Here is a 17,500-nt window from a genome sequence, read left to right on the forward strand (position 1 = left end):
ATGCGGTTTGTTGCCACACAATAAACCAGCGGTTTGTTCCAAGCCAGTGTGATCCTTGACTCGCTCTCACACGGCAGCCAATCAGCGTTGAACAGCGAGCGACTGATGCCAGCGAAATTTCGCCCGAGTTGGGATATTTCATCTCGGGCGACGAGCGAATTTTCGCCCTATCGCTCTGTCTCTGTCGCTCGGACGCCCAGCGATTTTTCTCCCGGGCGAATATACGCTCAATCGCTCGTTTGCATTGACTTTGTATGTAAACAAATGCCAGCGAAAAACTTGAATAGGTCGGTGTGAACGCACCTTAGGTTAACCCATGGTGTCAGTACAATATGTTCATGTGATGGCCATATTTGCATAAACAATCCAGTGTTTCCCCTAGAAAAAATGTCAGGCCTGGAGGGATTTCGAAACGTACCCCAACCGCAACGGTGGGGGCCGTCGCTGGCGACGCTAAACTTTTAGCTAACCTGTTCACATCTATGTTGGCAATGGCATCCCAAGTATCATCATACTATTATGGGATGCGATGCGAAAAGTTGTATTATGGGATGTGCGTTTCCCAGGCAACGACACACGACACGTTTTGGAACAGCGGCGCACTCTGGCACAATGCTCCTAAAAGCAAAACGCTTATTGTTTTGAATGATTTGGCATCTTACTATACTAGCAACACTGTCAACACCAGTATTGTTGTATTGTAATAATATGTCAGAAAGGTTTATTGAAATTTTGGGAGAGCAGAAAAAAATCTGGCCTGGCGGGGGCGTCGTTGGCCTGGCGTGGGCGTCGGGCCCGCCAGGCCTGTAGAATGGTAGGGGAAACACTGCAATCAGTGTTACATGAAAGTAACTGAGAGCTTTCTGCCTAACCTAGGGCTGGGGCGATGTCGAGCACAAAATAATTACACAGTGAGATTTTTGATAAATAATCGTCAGTAACGTGAATATACTGTAAGGACTAGAACAGCTGGAACAGTCTGGTTTACTGGCCTGATAACAGACTGAATTGTCAACAGGTTAAACTTAATTTCCGTCTTCGAAAGCAGCCAAAACTCAACTCAACACCCAGGCATCGCTTTACTGTAATGCAGCCTTTAAAAGCAGGAAAAGACAACACTTATGCATCTCGATATTACCATATCAAAATCCAGGACGATAGTCTCATATCACGATATCGATAGAACATCGAGATATTGCCCAGCCCCTCTATTCAGTGGTGAAAAGAAACAGTTGTGCAGGAGAGGTCTAGAAGGCCTTGAAGACGAGCATGAGGCCTTGGAAAGTGTCTCTGTGGTCGTTCTTCTACCCCGCAGGATCAGGTTGTTGTTGACAGGGCCTGACGTTTATATCTCCGTGTTCTGTAAGACAAGTCTTACCGGATCACGACAGCTGCTTGTTCATTTGAAAACTACAGTCCCACCGTTAAATCACACCCGTCGGCCAAAGAGATATGGCAAGACAGAAACATGGTTTTGGGAAGGGGGAAGTGAGCGCTATGAATTATGGGTAAACCCTGGCTATGCCTTGTTTGTCCGTGCCGTTACGACCGGGCTAATTAGTCCTTAAGGGAGGAGAAAAACACATTTTGGAAGAGAAAACAGAAATGATCGGGCGCTGCTAATACAACAACACTGTGATAGTTTAGGAGAACAACAACAACGGCAGAGTGAAATGATTAAAACGAGACAAAGACTGATGCAGCACAGATTGCGTTTGACGGTTAGCGAGAGGCGAGCGCACTTCAGAGAAAAAGGGAGGCTTGGTTATTTACTGTAAAAGCTCGTGGTCCTCTTCATTTGCGCTACGTTTATTGACGGCCGGCGTTTAAGTGGAGAGAAAACAGATGCGTGGAGAAACAGATGCGGAGAGACGAGATAGGGAATCCAGATCAATAATGGGAAAGACACACACACACACACACACGCGCGCGTGCACACATACACACACAAGCGTGCGTGCGTGCACACACACACACACACACACACACACACACACGCGTGCGTGCGTGCACACACAGGCACCATTAATAGTGTTTAGGTCCAGGAGGAGGAGGAACAGCCACTATTTCAACATGCTGCGCTCGGCTGCTGACAACAGGACTTGACTCTGCAAAGAGGAGCAGCCGGCCCGTAAGTGCAAGCGGTGACACAAAGTCGAGGATCCAATTTAAAATTCAAAGTACTCGTTTTTTTGTATCTGAAATGAAATACCCACTGCCATAAATACTGCGCTGCTGGCCTCCCTTCCCCCCACGTACGATTCAACAGAGATCAGCTGCAGCTACAGGTAAACGGATACAGTAAAAACTATACAACAACTGACACGTTGGGCACTCAGTACAGTGCATACCGCCGCTGACCGTTCTACGAGGTTTTGTGCTGTTACGTGAATCCGTTTGGAAGTTAGGCGCCGCCTTCTTGTGATTGGTTGCGGCCATTGCCACGCCCCCTTTTGACTAGTGGGCGGGGAAAGTTAATCAGTTGGTCCTTGGCTTTAACTACAAAGCTTTCGTGGTGTTAATCCGTTGAGAGTTAGGGGCCTTTTTGCGATTGATGAACACGCCCCCTTTTGGCCAGTGGGCAAAGTGAATAATTTCTAAGTTGGTCAATGACCCGTTTTTCTACGAAATCTTCTGGAAATCCGTTCATACCTTTTTGAGATATCGTACAGACAGACAGACGGGGGCGAAAACATAACCTCCACTCTGTCGGGGGAGGTAATTAGACAGGCAGACACACACACACACACATACATGTACGCAAACACACATAGGGATGGATATTTGTCTTAAAATCTTCCCATTGGTCGAAACACACTATTGCGGAGCCTTGGTTGAAATAGTCCAGCTACGTTAGGTCACATTAGTGTCTTCTAGAGCAGAGGTTCTCAAATGTTTTTCAGCCAAGGACCCCTTACAAGATAGAAAATATACCGGGGACCCCCTCATTCTGATTTGTGATTTTGGGCTAAGCTTAATTGTTGCCACGGTAACGTGCTTGACTTTTAATTTGATAGGTTTGTTATTAGAATTTAGAACACGGCTCTCTCGAATACTCGATTCTGATTGGTCAATCAACAATATTCACCGGTCATTATTTCTCGACAACCGACCGCTGCTCTGCCACACCTGGATTAATCAGTTGATAAGAGCATTTTGTCCGCAGACGCTACTAATTAGGCCAACCAGTTGCAGCTGTGGTGTCTTGTGTGCCAATTACGAATGAAACCGCTTTGTGTTGAAAACGCTATTAAAAAATCTATTTGAATAATTATTTTTGTCAGATTATTGAATGATTTAGTTGTAGGCCGTGTTCTAAGCGGGATAATGTATACTGAGCCGGTGATTACTGGAAATAATGACCTTCAGGTGAATATTAAGCCCTCCGCTGCGCGTCGGGCTAAATCATTCACCTGTCGGTCATTATTTCCACAGTAATCACCGGCTCAGTATACATTATCCCTTACGTAATCCATGAACCATTTTAGATTTAAAGCATAAACTATCTTCGTTGAACTATGAAGATTTTGCAAAAAAAAATATATATATATATATTTAAAAAAAAAATATATATATATATATATATTTTTTTTATTATCGTACATTACATTTACATTACGTCATTTAGCAGACGCTTTTGTTTTGTCCAAAGCGACTTACAATATCACAATTTGTCAACAGTACAGAAAACCACTATGCAACACAATCAATGACAGTCAAGATATTTTGATAGACTAGCACCATGTAGGAAGTAGTTTGAGAAGGAATAAGTAACATGTAGCATTTTTTTTTATTATTATTATAAAAAAAAAAAAAAAAATTTTTACCTGAAAACTTTTCGCGGACCCCCTGGCAAAGTGCCACGGACCCCCATTTGAGAACCACTGTTCTAGAGAGAGAGTGGAGTCAGCGGAGGACCAAAATGCGAGACTCATTAGCCAATGAACAGCCAGGAATGGGTCTCGCGCAACTTTTGCATGCTAAAAGAAAGCGGATGATGTACAATTTTATTCAAGGGGGGGAAAACCCTTTCAAAGGACAACACAAACTGTCTATTTTGCTGCAACTCGACAGTGCTGCTTAATCCAGGACCTTACTTCCTGGAACTCTTGAGAGTAAAAAACTGGTCCATTGGAGTGAATGGAGATGTCGGGACTCTTCTATCTACACGGCTCTGGGTCACATGGTCTGATCGTGCACTTCTGGGCGAGGATCGTCGATGCAATAGACCCTTCTCACGGGGGCCATTTTGTGTCGAAAAGGCAGGGTAAACACAGGTGCACGCAAAACACTAATGAGGGTTCCAACTGCCATGATTGGAATGTGGAAACCCTCATTAGTGTTTTGCTTGCACCTGTGTTTATTCTGCGTTTTCGACACAAAATGGCCCCCGTGAAAAGGGTCTATCTCCTACAATTGTGGTGGGACAGTAAATTCTAGGCCCGTTCTTGCTGTCTTTGGGGTGTCTTCATCAGGAGTCTTTGGGGTGAGTCCATCAGGAGAGCAACTTACTCTTCAGGGTAAAAAACGGTTTCAGCATTTGTAACGCTGCTGAGCCAGAGGCTAATTCCTCTGCAGTGGAAGTCAGCGAAACCTCTCTCTCTCGTTTAATCAATGGGTGAAGGAAGTACTCTACTCCATTAGAGAAGTAAGTTGAGATATAATGGGGGTAACTCCCGGGATGGATATATTAAAACCTTATTGGCCGCCTTTATAGAATTTGTCGAAAGCATTATCCCTCACTTGATATCATTTTCTCTTACACACTTGTACACATGAGATGAGCGTAATGTTGTACAATGTTCCTATTCCAAACGGCTGAATAATGTACAGTACATGTGAAGAATTGTCTGCAACCATATTTGTTTGTTTATTTATTTATTTATTTATTTATTTATTTATTTATTTATTTATTTATTTATTTATTGATTTATTGATTGATTGATTGATTGATTTATTTATTCCACTGAGGCCTTGGGGGGGGGGTTGTTCTATCCTGCCACTGTTTGTTTTTGTTTTGTAAATGGAAAATCGTGACTAAATTGTTTTAAAAAAATCCTCAGTCATAAGATCGATATCAATATAGTAAAAACAATATCAAGAATTCTCAGTATTTCATTATTTACAGTAAGTGTGCATAAAGAGTATAGTGAGTCCTGTCTTGTGTGTATTTGTGTGCTCTGCATTTGTGCACCTGTGCATTGTGCGTGCGTGCGCGTGTGTGCGTGCGTGCGTGCGTGTGTGTGTGTGTGCGTGTGTGTGTGTGTGTGTGTGTGCATGTGTGTGCGTGTGTGTGTGTGTGTGTGTGTGTGTGTGTGTGTATGCAAGGCTCTTGAGAGATGGGATCAGTTTGGAGAGAGGAAGCCAAGGTAACTCATCACTGTCATGAAGACAGCCTCAGGCCTGGACGGAAGCTATAGTGCTACACAGCACAGACACACATACGTGCACACACACATACAGTACATGCACACACACACACACACACACAAACATACGTGCACGCACACAAACATACGCGCACGCACACACAAGCATGTTTACTCAAATTTCACATGGATAAACAGTACAAGAGAGCATGCGGAAACACGTTACGTACACGCATGCACATACATCCTGTACATAGTCAACTCAACGCAAACAAAGAATGAACAAACATACAAGATAACATCCTCGAAAGCAAGTCGCAAAATGAGAAATGAAAAATGAGACCAGCGCGGGAATAGGACAAATCAGCGTGACGTCACTTGACACCCAGCAAATGTGCAACCCCGTCGCAGTTAATAGTATGAGTTGTGCCAAACAAACGTTAATATCTCAAAAACTATACATCACATTGCTTATATTTTGACATTCTGAGTGAGAGCAGAAGTAGCTCAATAGTTTGATGTATAATATATGCACGTCGTGTTAAAGTTGTGTGAACTGTCGCAGTTTTTTAAAATGTAAACAGAGTTAGCCGGGCTAGAGTCAGACACACAAGCATCGCGCCACTTGGGCTCCATAGGGGTTCCATTGCCGTTGCCACCCAGTGACATTTACCAAAATCGGCTGATCCCTCATATAACTTAACCCTGCATCCTTCCTAATGACCAGCAGGGGGCAACTCCACTGGTGCCAAACAGAAGTCCAATTGTATGGAAGTCAATGGGAAAAATGACCATACTAGGCCTGTGTAGAGCCTGTGTGAGGCCGATGTGCAGAGCGGTGCTCTAAGCATTTGAGATGCCTGTGATAATGGGATTCATTGCTTCCCCGCACCTCCTCCTTTCTCTTCCTCCCCTCCTGTCCGCCATCCATTTGAAAGCAAAGGCAGTGCATTTAAATTACGCAGGCAGTTTACTGTAAGAGTCCACCAGGGAAATCCAAGGAGAGGCAGAAGGAGGGGGGGGGGGGGGGGGCAGAGTTATGGGAAATAGCAACGTATTATATAGGCAGAGAAGAAGATAGAGCCAGAGGAAGGGTGGAGTGAAAGATAGCAGAGATAGAGGGAGACGGAATGGGAGGCATGGAGCGAGCGAGCGAGGGAGGGAGGGAGGGAGGGAGGGAGGGAGAGAGAGAGGTAGGGAAGAACTGAGTGAGTGAGTGAGTGAGCGAGGGAGGGAGGGATGGACTGAGTGAGTGAGTGAGCGAGTGAGTGAGTGAGCGAGTAAATGAGTGAAGGTAGAGACTTAATAAGGGAGAAAGACAAATAGAGGAAGTCGAGAGGAGAGAAGAAAAATGAAGTGAAGGAAAGGAAAGCGGAGCAAGGGGTCAAGGAAAGAGAGTGTTTTGAATAGAGGAGAGAGAGAGAAGAGAGAGAGAGAGAGAGAGAGACGAGAGAGGGAGAGGGGAGAGAGAGCGAGAGAGGGAGAGAGAGAGAGAGAGAGAGAGAGAGGGAGAGAGAGAGAGAGAGGAGGGAGAGAGAGAGAGAGAGGGAGAGAGAGAGAGAGAGAGAGGGAGAGAGAGAGAGGGAGAGAGAGAGAGAGAGAGAGAGAGAGAGAGAGAGGTGTATAAATAAGCAGCAGGCCCCGGAGTGAAAGTGAGTTCACAGTCGGTCTTCCGTCCTTGATCTGTGCTTTGTCGTCTTCGTTGTCGAAGATGCACAACACACTCCCTCTCACTCTTCCCTCCATCTCTCTCTCTCTCTCTCTCTCTCTCTCTCTCTCTCTCTCTCTCTCTCTCTCTCTCTCCTCTCCTGTGGGTTTCTGTTGACCAGGCTGACCGCGCGCCGCGGACCTCCTCTCCTCTCTGCTGACGGATGACAAACAAGCCCGGGCGATCGCAGAATACTCTTTGTCATCTGGGGCTGTGGAGGACTGGTGCGTTTGTGGCTATTTACATGCAAATGGGATCCCTCCCTCCCCTCCTCCCCCTCCTCCCCTCCTCCCTCCCTCTCTCTCCTCTCATTCGCTTTGTCCCGCGTTGTGTTCACTTTATCTCTCAGTCAGAGGTGGACTCACAAGTACACCCTGCATGTTGGGGGGAGGGGAGGGTATGAAGGGGTTCCCTCTGACTACAGTCCACCCACAACACTGCACTCAGTGACAAGACCCCCTACAGTCCACCCACAACACTGCACTCAGTGACAAGACACCCTACAGTCCACCCACAACACTGCACTCAGTGACAAGACACCCCTACAGTCCACCCACAACACTGCACTCAATGACAAGACACCCTACAGTCCACCCACAACACTGCACTCAATGACAAGACACCCCTACAGTCCACCTACAACACTGCACTCAGTGACAAGACACCCTACAGTCCACCCACAACACTGCACTCAGTGACAAGACACCCCTACAGTCCACCCACAACACTGCACTCAGTGACAAGACACCCTACAGTCCACCCACAACACTGCACTCAGTGACAAGACACCCTACAGTCCACCCACAACACTGCACTCAATGACAAGACACCCTACAGTCCACCCACAACACTGCACTCAGTGACAAGACGCCCTACAGTCCACCCACAACACTGCACTCAGTGACAAGACACCCTTACAGTCCACCCACAACACTGCACTCAGTGACAAGACCCCCTACAGTCCACCCACAACACTGCACTCAAGACACCCTACAGGCCACCCACAACACTGCACTCAGTGACAAGACACCCCTACAGTCCACCCACAACACTGCACTCAAGACACCCTACAGGCCACCCACAACACTGCACTCAGTGACAAGACACCCCTACAGTCCACCCACAACACTGCACTCAGTGACAAGACACCCCTACAGTCCACCCACAACACTGCACTCAGTGACAAGACACCCTACAGTCCACCCACAACACTGCACTCAGTGACAATACACCCCTACAGTCCACCCACAACACTGCACTCAGTGACAAGACACTGGTGGGGTATGACTATGAGTCCGGGTCGCTGCACTAGCGCCTCCTCTGGTCTGGGGAGGGGAACTGGGGGGAATAGCGTGATCATCCCATGCGCTACGTCCTGCCGATGAAACCCCCTCGCTGTCAGGTGATAAGAAGCGGTGGGGCAACGACCGGGACAGGTAATTAGCCAAGTACAATTTGGGAGAAAATGTGAAAAACAGCTGATCAAAAAGGAATTATGTTTGTTTGGTTTTTTGCATACGTACATTTTTAGAGGAAGCAGGAAGAGGAAAGACACAGAGAGGAAGCAGGAAGAGGAAAGACACAGAGAGGAAGCAGGAAGAGGAAAGACACAGAGAGGAAGCAGGAAGAGGAAAGACACAGAGAGGAAGCAGGAAGAGGAAAGACACAGAGAGGAAGCAGGAAGAGGAAAGACACAGAGAGGAAGCAGGAAGAGGAAAGACACAGAGAGGAAGCAGGAAGAGGAAAGACACAGAGAGGAAGCAGGAAGAGGAAAGACACAGAGAGGAAGCAGGAAGAGGAAACACACAGAGAGGAAGCAGGAAGAGGAAAGACACAGAGAGGAAGCAGGAAGAGGAAAGACACAGAGAGGAAGCAGGAAGAGGAAAGACACGGAGAGGAAGCAGGAAGAGGAAAGACACAGAGAGGAAGCAGGAAGAGGAAAGACACGGAGAGGAAGCAGGAAGAGGAAAGACACGGAGAGGAAGCAGGAAGAGGAAAGACACGGAGAGGAAGCAGGAAGAGGAAAGACACGGAGAGGAAGCAGGAAGAGGAAAGACACGGAGAGGAAGCAGGAAGAGGAAAGACACGGAGAGGAAGCAGGAAGAGGAAAGACACGGAGAGGAAGCAGGAAGAGGAAAGACACAGAGAGGAAGCAGGAAGAGGAAAGACACAGAGAGGAAGCAGGAAGAGGAAAGACACAGAGAGGAAGCAGGAAGAGGAAAGACACGGAGAGGAAGCAGGAAGAGGAAAGACACAGAGAGGAAACAGGAAGAGGAAACACACTGAGAGGAAACTGAAGACGAGCAGGAGAGGAAACAGGAAGAGGAAACACACGGAGAGGAAACAGGAAGAGGAAGGACACGGAGAGGAAGGCAGAAGAAGAAGTGGCTTTCGTGGAAATCATAAATGATGCACGGCTAGGTGTCCATTCCTCAGCGTGTAGCCCAGCCGCGGCTACACGAACAGCTACACTCTCTCTACATGGAAAGGCAGCACTTTAGTATGTGCTGCTTTTTTTGCATGTGTGTGCATGTGCATGTGTGTGTGCGTGTGCATGTGCCTTGCGTGTGTGTGTGCGTGCGTGAAACAGCCAATGAAAGCCGGCTGTCATTTGGTTCGACTCCAAGGACTTGGCTAGCCGATGCAGCATCTTTGGTTGTGTATACTAAAACAGTTTGGCATCGTTCCCTTTAAAACCCTGTGTGCATTTGAAAATGACTCGCACTTATTTAGACCGGTGTTGTCGGCCTGCACTGTGAATCATGCACCACTTTTACTGGAAGCAGTTACAGTGCTATAATGCAGGTGTCAATGTTTCACGTCCGTAAGGTGGGGGAATAGTTTACCGTAAAGCACATTTAATAGCCATGATCTCAAAGAATAGTCTGTCTCTTTTAGTGTGCTATGAGTTTATATTCCTGTAAACAAAATGCTTTCCCCTCCGATAAGTGCTTGTTAAAACCATGATTTAATCTACAAATTCTAATTATGTTTCTAAATGTACAACTTGGCCCGTCGCAACAGAATCGAACGGACATAATGACTTTCTGTGCTGTGGAACCGATGCGTCTTTAGATCATGTTACTGTTGGCTATTTCAGTTTGCCTTTCGTATGGGTGTGCAACCTAGCATTGAAAATCTTATATCGTATTCACGAGTTTCATGGTGAGACCATGGGCGCTTCCATGACACCCTCCCTCCCTGTTTCCAGCTGCCAGTCGCCTGTTTCCGCCCAGGACCGTTCATAGTGAAAGAGACTGAAAATAATCATTGTTGTGACTTTGTACCTACCTATGTCTTGTAATGGAGCCCCCCAGCACAATAATTTCACACGTGCATACTTGTACAACGGAGTGACAATATCTTGAATCTTGAAAGAGAGAGACCGCTAAAGCTCCGTTCAATGACCAAATAATAAGAGTTCCGGTTTGGACGTTTAGCCTTCAAAATAAAAGCGGCCACTATGCAACCACATACTATTTTTAGCAATTTCGGCTAAAATAAGCCAAACGTTCCCACTCTTTGACAGCGACGCGCACGTCCTTGCTAGTGAAATTTTTTTCTCTAGCAGGAAGTTGACAACCGGCAACCGCTGAGAATCATGGGAAACGTAAGTCCAGGAACAAGGTGAATAGGTATAAAATAGAACTACTAATAAGGAAATTGAGACTATTCAAAAATGCTGTGCTGATTTCCAGAGACATGTGTATACGTACATTTTGGCATATTTATTTCCTAAGTTCAGCTGAGGTCATATAAATGCATAAAAAAAATACAGCAACATCAATAAAACATTTTCCACATCTGCCACACGAGGCATCAACCCCCCCGACAAGGTCAAATTTCTTGATTTCATCGTTGCAGATTTGCCAAGGTTACGATCCACGGCCCGTAATCGAATGAAAGAAAAGAGCATTTGCACACGGCTCAGGGGACTGGAGGGTAAAGCCTGTATATTGTATCAGTGGGCTTGTGAACGCTCAGAAGCATATCACTGTAATAAGAACACCTGGCCCGTGGACAGCTCATCCTTCTGCTCCTCATCATAAGCTTCTATATGTTGAACATCAATATTTCAAGTTGCACTGAATGCATTATGCCATTCCAGAGCAGAGGAACCTGAGGGCTGGAGATGGGAGATTATAAAGATGTCGCTTTAATATGAGAGTGAATTAGGGACAATAAATAGCTCTTAAATGCTTATTTAAACTAGGAATGTTTAAATTATATTACTTAATTCAATTAATTGGGCTAACTGCTGTCACATGCACAAGTAAAAGTTATAACAAAAATGTATTACCTAAAGCTAAGGACTAAACAACACAAACTGTAGGACTTTTTCACAGTAGCCGTTTTGTGTGGGAAAAAAGGCAGGTGCAAGCAAAACATTAATAAGGGTTTCCAACTTCCATGCCCACATGCTTCCATGCGTCGTTCACGTCGGCATCGTGTTAAGCAATACATCCACTAGTGGGCAGTAGAGAGTGAAATGTGTGATTCTGTGCGTGTGGCGCTGCTCCGTTTCATCCGTGAGAACAGAGAGAGAAAGAGAACAAGCGAATGAAACGCTGGCTGTCTTCAAAGTTGCTGAGATAAACAGGATACTCTCTCTCTCTGTGTCTCTCTCTCTCTCTCTCTCACACACACACACACACACACACACACACACACACACACACACACACACACACACACACACAGAGTCTTCTTCAGATATACTTGGGTCCTCTCTACCTCCGTCACTCTGCTTCACCTCCTTCCTAAATGTCATTACTGTGGCACAAACAGGCCATTATGCCACAGCTCAGACATGATCTCTCTCTCTTTGTCCCTCTCTCTCTCTCTCTCTCTCTCTCTCTCTCCCCCCCTCTGTCTCTCTCCGCATCTCTCTGTCACTCTCTCCCTCTCTGTCCCTCTCTCGCTCTCTCTTTCTCCCTCCCTCTATCTCTTTCCCCCTCTCTCTGTCCCTCTCTCTCTCTGTCCCTCTCTCGCTCTCTGTACCTCTCTCGCTCTCTCTTTCTCCCTCCCTCTCTCTCTCTCTCCCCCCTCTGTCTCTCTCCCCCTCTCTCTGTCCCTCTCTCTTTCTCCCTCCCCCTCTCGCTCTGTCCTTCTCTCGCTTTCTCTCTCTTTCTCCCTCCCTCTCTCTCTCTGTCCCTCTCTCTCTCTCCTCCTCTGTCTCTCTCCCCTCTCTTGTTCTCTCTTTCGCCCTCCATCTCTCTCTCTCTCTGTCTCTCTCTCCCCCCTCTTTCTCTGTGTCCCTCTCTCTCTGTCCTTCTCTCACTCTCTGTCTCTCTCTGTCCCTTCTCTTGCTCTCTCTCTCTGTCTCCCTCTCTCTCTCTTTCTCCCTCCCCTCTCTCTCTCTCTGTCCCTCTCTCACTCTCACTCTCTCTTTCTCCCTGCCTCCCTCTCTCTCTCTCTCACTCTCTGTCTCCCCCTCTGTCTCTCTCCCCCTCACTCTGTCTCTCTCCCCCTCTCTCTGTCTCCCTCTCTCTCTGTCTCCCTCTCTCTCTCTTTCTCCCTCCCCTCTCTCTCTCTCTGTCCCTCTCTCACTCTCACTCTCTCCCTCTCTCTTTCTCCCTGCCGCCCTCTCTCTCTCTCACTCTCTGTCTCCCCCTCTGTCTCTCTCCCCCTCACTCTGTCTCTCTCCCCCCTCTCTCGCTCTCTCTGTCTCCCTCTCTCTCTGTCTCCCTCTCTCTCTCTCTCTCGCTCTCTGTCTCCCACTCTCTCCCTCTCTCTCTCTCTGTCACTCCCTCTCTCCTCATACAGACCCACGGCACACACACACACACACACACACACACACACACACACGCACACACACACACACGCCCTGCTTCCTCTCCTGGTGAATGAAAGAGGAAGTGGAGAGGAGACTGGCGTGTAAAGAGCTCTCTGTTTACCTCGCTCGCTCTCAGACGGCGCCGGTGACACCGCCGCCACCGCCGCCGCCGCCGCCGACAACAACAACAACGCCGACAGTGACAAGCAGCGCCCGCCTGCCGAATTATTCATGAGCGGCGAGGACGAACGCGACCGCAAAAGGAGCTCAGTGTCGAACAAAACACTCACTCACTCTCTGAGAGAGCCCGTCCCGTTCATGAGTTACAGCCCCCAAACTTGCTCCGCTCACAGGAGGACATTTGCCTCTCAATGGCCGCCCACCTGGCCTGAAAAGGGGGAAACGCGCAGAAGCGCCGACGACTGAGAGAATCAAAGTGCTTGTTCTTCTTCTCCAACTCCGATGAAAAGAGAGAAAGTTCGTCAGTTTGTCACAAGTGGCTCTCTGTTGCATCCTGCAGGACGACAAGAGAACTTTGTCTCCGACACCTGAGCCCCATACAGAGTGGCTGTTAAAGACTCTCTGTGCTGGTTACTGGCTGTGTGTTTCGCATTCGTAACGAGGCGCAAAACAAACTTCCTCCAGTCACTTTCCGATCGCTGTAACTTTGCGGAAGTTGGGGGAAAGAATACTTTCCCCCTGCGGCTGTTATCTTTAAAACACGTCTGTAAACTCAGCCTTATTATAAAACTGCGTTGACACGATGACTTGTTGTTGCTGTCGTTATACCGGAGTGCTTCCGTTTGTTTGTTTGTTGAAGTTAAGGTTTGTGTTTTTCTGCTGACTGGGTGTCGATGGAGCCAGCAGGGTCGCCTCTTCTCGTTATTACAGCTAGCTTGTTAGGAAAATAAGTTTGCTTTGTCTGTTTTATTTTTCTGCATTTTTGCTAACTTTGAGAAAAGTGCTACTAAAATATAGATCATATATTGTGTGTTATTGGGGTTTCTTGTCACATGTCATCCATCCCTCCCCCCACCAAATCGTCCCTGTCTCTCGTCACTGTAAGCTGTCTAACAAAGGGGGAAATGAAAAAATAATCATTTTAAATTATATATAAAATTATAGTATTATTATTCTCGTGGCGTTCACCAGGGCAGTCAAGTCAACAAGCCATTTTTTCTTCATGAAATGCGGTTATAGGATGAAATCAAATCCACATATATATTATATATGATATTAATATGTTATTGAACACGTGTCTTTTCTTCTCCCAGACATTGTCCAGGGTTGGAAAAGCTTACTTTCAACATGGAATCCACAAGACGTGACTGATTGCCTGCTGTGTAAAATGCTAATCTGTGTAACGTCATCTTCTGGGTTGCTCGACACAGAAATGGATTCGTCAGTTACCAGTGGATTACTTTGCCCTGAGAAATAAATAATAAATGACACAGGCTATTCCCTCTAACTGACAGCCATGATTTGAATAGCCTTATTATCCTCATCCAACCATAACTAACCATTATTTCAAATGGTATTAAATGATGCTTGTGTTTATAACCACAGAATTTTTTTTGCCATTTTCCCTTTAAAAATCTGTAATGTGATTCAAGTGTTTTTTTTTTGAAGACACAGATGTGTTTAGATCAGAGGTTCTCAAATGTTTTTCAGCCAAGGACCCCTTACAAGATAAGAAAATATACCGGGGACCCCCCCTTATTCTGATTTGTTATTTTTGGGCTAAGCTTAATTGTTTCCACGGTAACGTGCTTGACTTTTAAATTGATAGGTTTGTTAGATTAGAATGTAATCCATGAACCATTTTAGATTTAAAGCATACAATATTTTCATCGAACTATGAAGCTTTTGCAACAACAAAAAAAAACGTTTTTATTTTTATTTTCTTGAAAACTTTTCACAGACCCTCCTGGTGGTCCCCGGAACCCCCATTTGAGAACCAATGGTTTTAGATGACTGTGATATATGTGGTCCTGATGCATGTAATCTGTTACTACCCTGCCCTGCTACTCTCTAATCTTATAATCTCAACACCAACTGAGGAAAGTGGGGTTGCGACAGGGGAAACAGACAGCATTGATAATTGCAGCCTCCCCGGACCGGCGGGATGCTCCGGGGTTCAGGGGCCACGTGTCTGAGAGTCAAGCCCAGCCACGGTGCCCCGTACTGGGGCCGCAGCTCTCCTGGAGTTCCCTGGAGGCCCCAGGGGGGTGGATCTGATGGATGTGGGTCACAGGGAGCTTCCTCTGTGTCTGGGGTGTGTGTGTGCGTGTATGTGTGTGTGTGTGTGTGTGTGCGTGTGTGTGTGTGTGTGTGTGTGTGTGTGTGTGTGTGTGTGTGTGTGTGTGTGTGTGTGTGTGTGTGTGTGCGGGTGTGTGTGTGTGTGTGTGTGTGTGTGTGTGTGTGTGTGTGTGTGTGTGTGTGTGTGCGTGCATGTGTGTGCGTGCGTGCGTGTTTCAGTCAGTGTCCACCCAGACTGCCTTTGGGGCAATATGGAGGAGAATGGACCAATTTCTCAAAGCATTCAGTGGAGTGTAAAGATGACATACATATACAAACACTTCATTACTTCATAATACTTCATTAGAGTACTAAAGTATTTTTGGGAGTACCTGTACTTTACTTGAGTATTTATATTTCAGTCAACTTTCACTTTTACTCCACTACATTTCCTAAATAAGATGTATACTTTTACTCCATTACATTTCCCTCAAGCATATTTGTGACTCATTACGATAAAATGACTGGAAGAAATTTGGTAGCCTGCAAGCAAGCAGGTTGGGCGAAACAGTGCTCCTAGCTTGCAATTTACGTTAATCACGATCCACACTCCATTCCAGTTGGTGGCAGTAATGCACCATAATGTTGTTTGCCACCTTGCTATAAAGGTCCAGAAGAAGAAGATTTCCACTCAAGTCCAGGCATGTAATAAAAAAAGAGCAAGCAAAAGTGCTTGCTTTTTTATTAACAGCATTTACTTGTACTTGTACTTTCAATACTTAAGTACATTTAATATCAGGAAAAAATACTTTTGATACTTAAAGGAGAACTTCACCGGGTGTGATGTCATTCATGCACAAGTGACATCACTGGTCCACAACGTAACTCAAATCAACTCTCGATAACTGTCAAACTAAACGAAAACTAGACAGAAATACAGTGAAAGAAAGAAAGACGAGGGATCAGCGTGACGTCACAATAACAACAAATCACTGCGAAACACCCAGAACCGCCACAGTTAACTAGTATGAGTTGTGGCAAACAAACGTTAATATCTCAAAAACTATAGGCCTACATGACATCGCTTATATTTTGACATTCTGAGTGAGTAGCTCAGAAGTAGCTCAAGAGTTTGATGCATGCATGTCGTGTTAAAGTTGTGTGAACTGTCACAGTTTTTAAAATGTACACCGCACAGCCGGGCCTAGAGTGAGATATTCAAGGCAGCTCCATTGCCATTTCCAACCGGAAACGCAGTTTGTTTACCAAAATGCTGCTCGGCTGATCCCTCGTATGGAGAGCCAACGTCACTTCCTGCTTCAGCACTGTACCAGAGGTTTTCATCTGCCATTTATTTTCCCATAGACATTTCGTAAAATGCTTATAAAAAGAGTTTTACTTTGTCAAGCCAAATGGTTTGCTATATTTAGAAACAGGAGAGATCGCATAACATTTTACTCGGACCAAAACGTAAAAAAAGAAATGCGGATAAAAAAAAGAAAATCTATGTTGTTTTTTAAAGTTTTGGTCTGAGTGAAATGTTCTATGGTTTCTCCCGATTCTAAATATATCTGCACTGTTTGGTTTGACCAAGTAAAACTATTTTTATAAGCATTTTATGAAATGTTTATGGGAAAAGAAATGGCGGATGAAAATCTCTGGTACAGTGCTGAAGCAGGAAGTGACGTTCACTTTGGCTCTCTATATATCGGCAATCATATGAGCCGATGTTAGCCACTGTTTAATATGTAGCGTATCGGTCTGATGATCAAAATAACAGTCATGTTAATATCAGTTATCGGTATCAGCCCAAAATTGTTCATAATGAGAGGAAACAATGTGGTGAATCTATGATTTACAGGCTTTTCCAAATATTTTGGAAAGAAAGAAAGACAGTATACTTTTTCTGCGAATTCGTGTTTACATGTGTTTTTGCAGTATATACAAAATGTGATGATCATAGAAACTTGTTTTTATACAGATCATATAGACATCGGTAAATCGGCTATAACAGCAATGGCCAAAGTGTTCATATCGGTGCGTCCCTAGTGTGTTTGTGTACATGTGAAGGTGAACGTGAATATACGCAAGCATGCATTTATAGGTTCATTTATAGCTGTATTTAAGACCTTGTGTGTGTATAGTGGGGAATGCAGACAATGGCTAAGGTCATTCAATAAACAACCCAGATGCTTCATTCTGAAAGTACACACACACACACACACACACACACACACACACACACACACACACACACACACGCACACACACACACACGCACACACACACACACACACACACACACACACACACGCACACGCGCACACACTATAGGCGCACAATGAAAACCTCCTTTGCAGAACTTGACATATGGCGCAACACAATTTCCCTCTCAATTTCAGATCC

The 17,500-nt window shown here is 45.7% G+C and overlaps 1 protein-coding gene across 1 annotated transcript in view; it reads right to left on the minus strand.

The window, feature by feature from the left end:
* LOC310794937 (myelin transcription factor 1-like) overlaps positions 1-17,500 on the minus strand; it is a gene marked incomplete at both ends in the record, with an annotated part of 52,913 nt that overhangs the window by 16,798 nt on the left and 18,615 nt on the right. Inside the window, 1 exon segment of the mRNA XM_083656968.1 lies at positions 14,975-15,090. Coding sequence (XP_083513094.1) covers positions 14,975-15,090 — 116 coding nt within the window.

This window comes from Poromitra crassiceps (assembly GCF_964638095.1).
Source record: "Poromitra crassiceps genome assembly, chromosome: 20".
Classification (NCBI taxonomy): Eukaryota; Metazoa; Chordata; class Actinopteri; order Beryciformes; family Melamphaidae; genus Poromitra; species Poromitra crassiceps.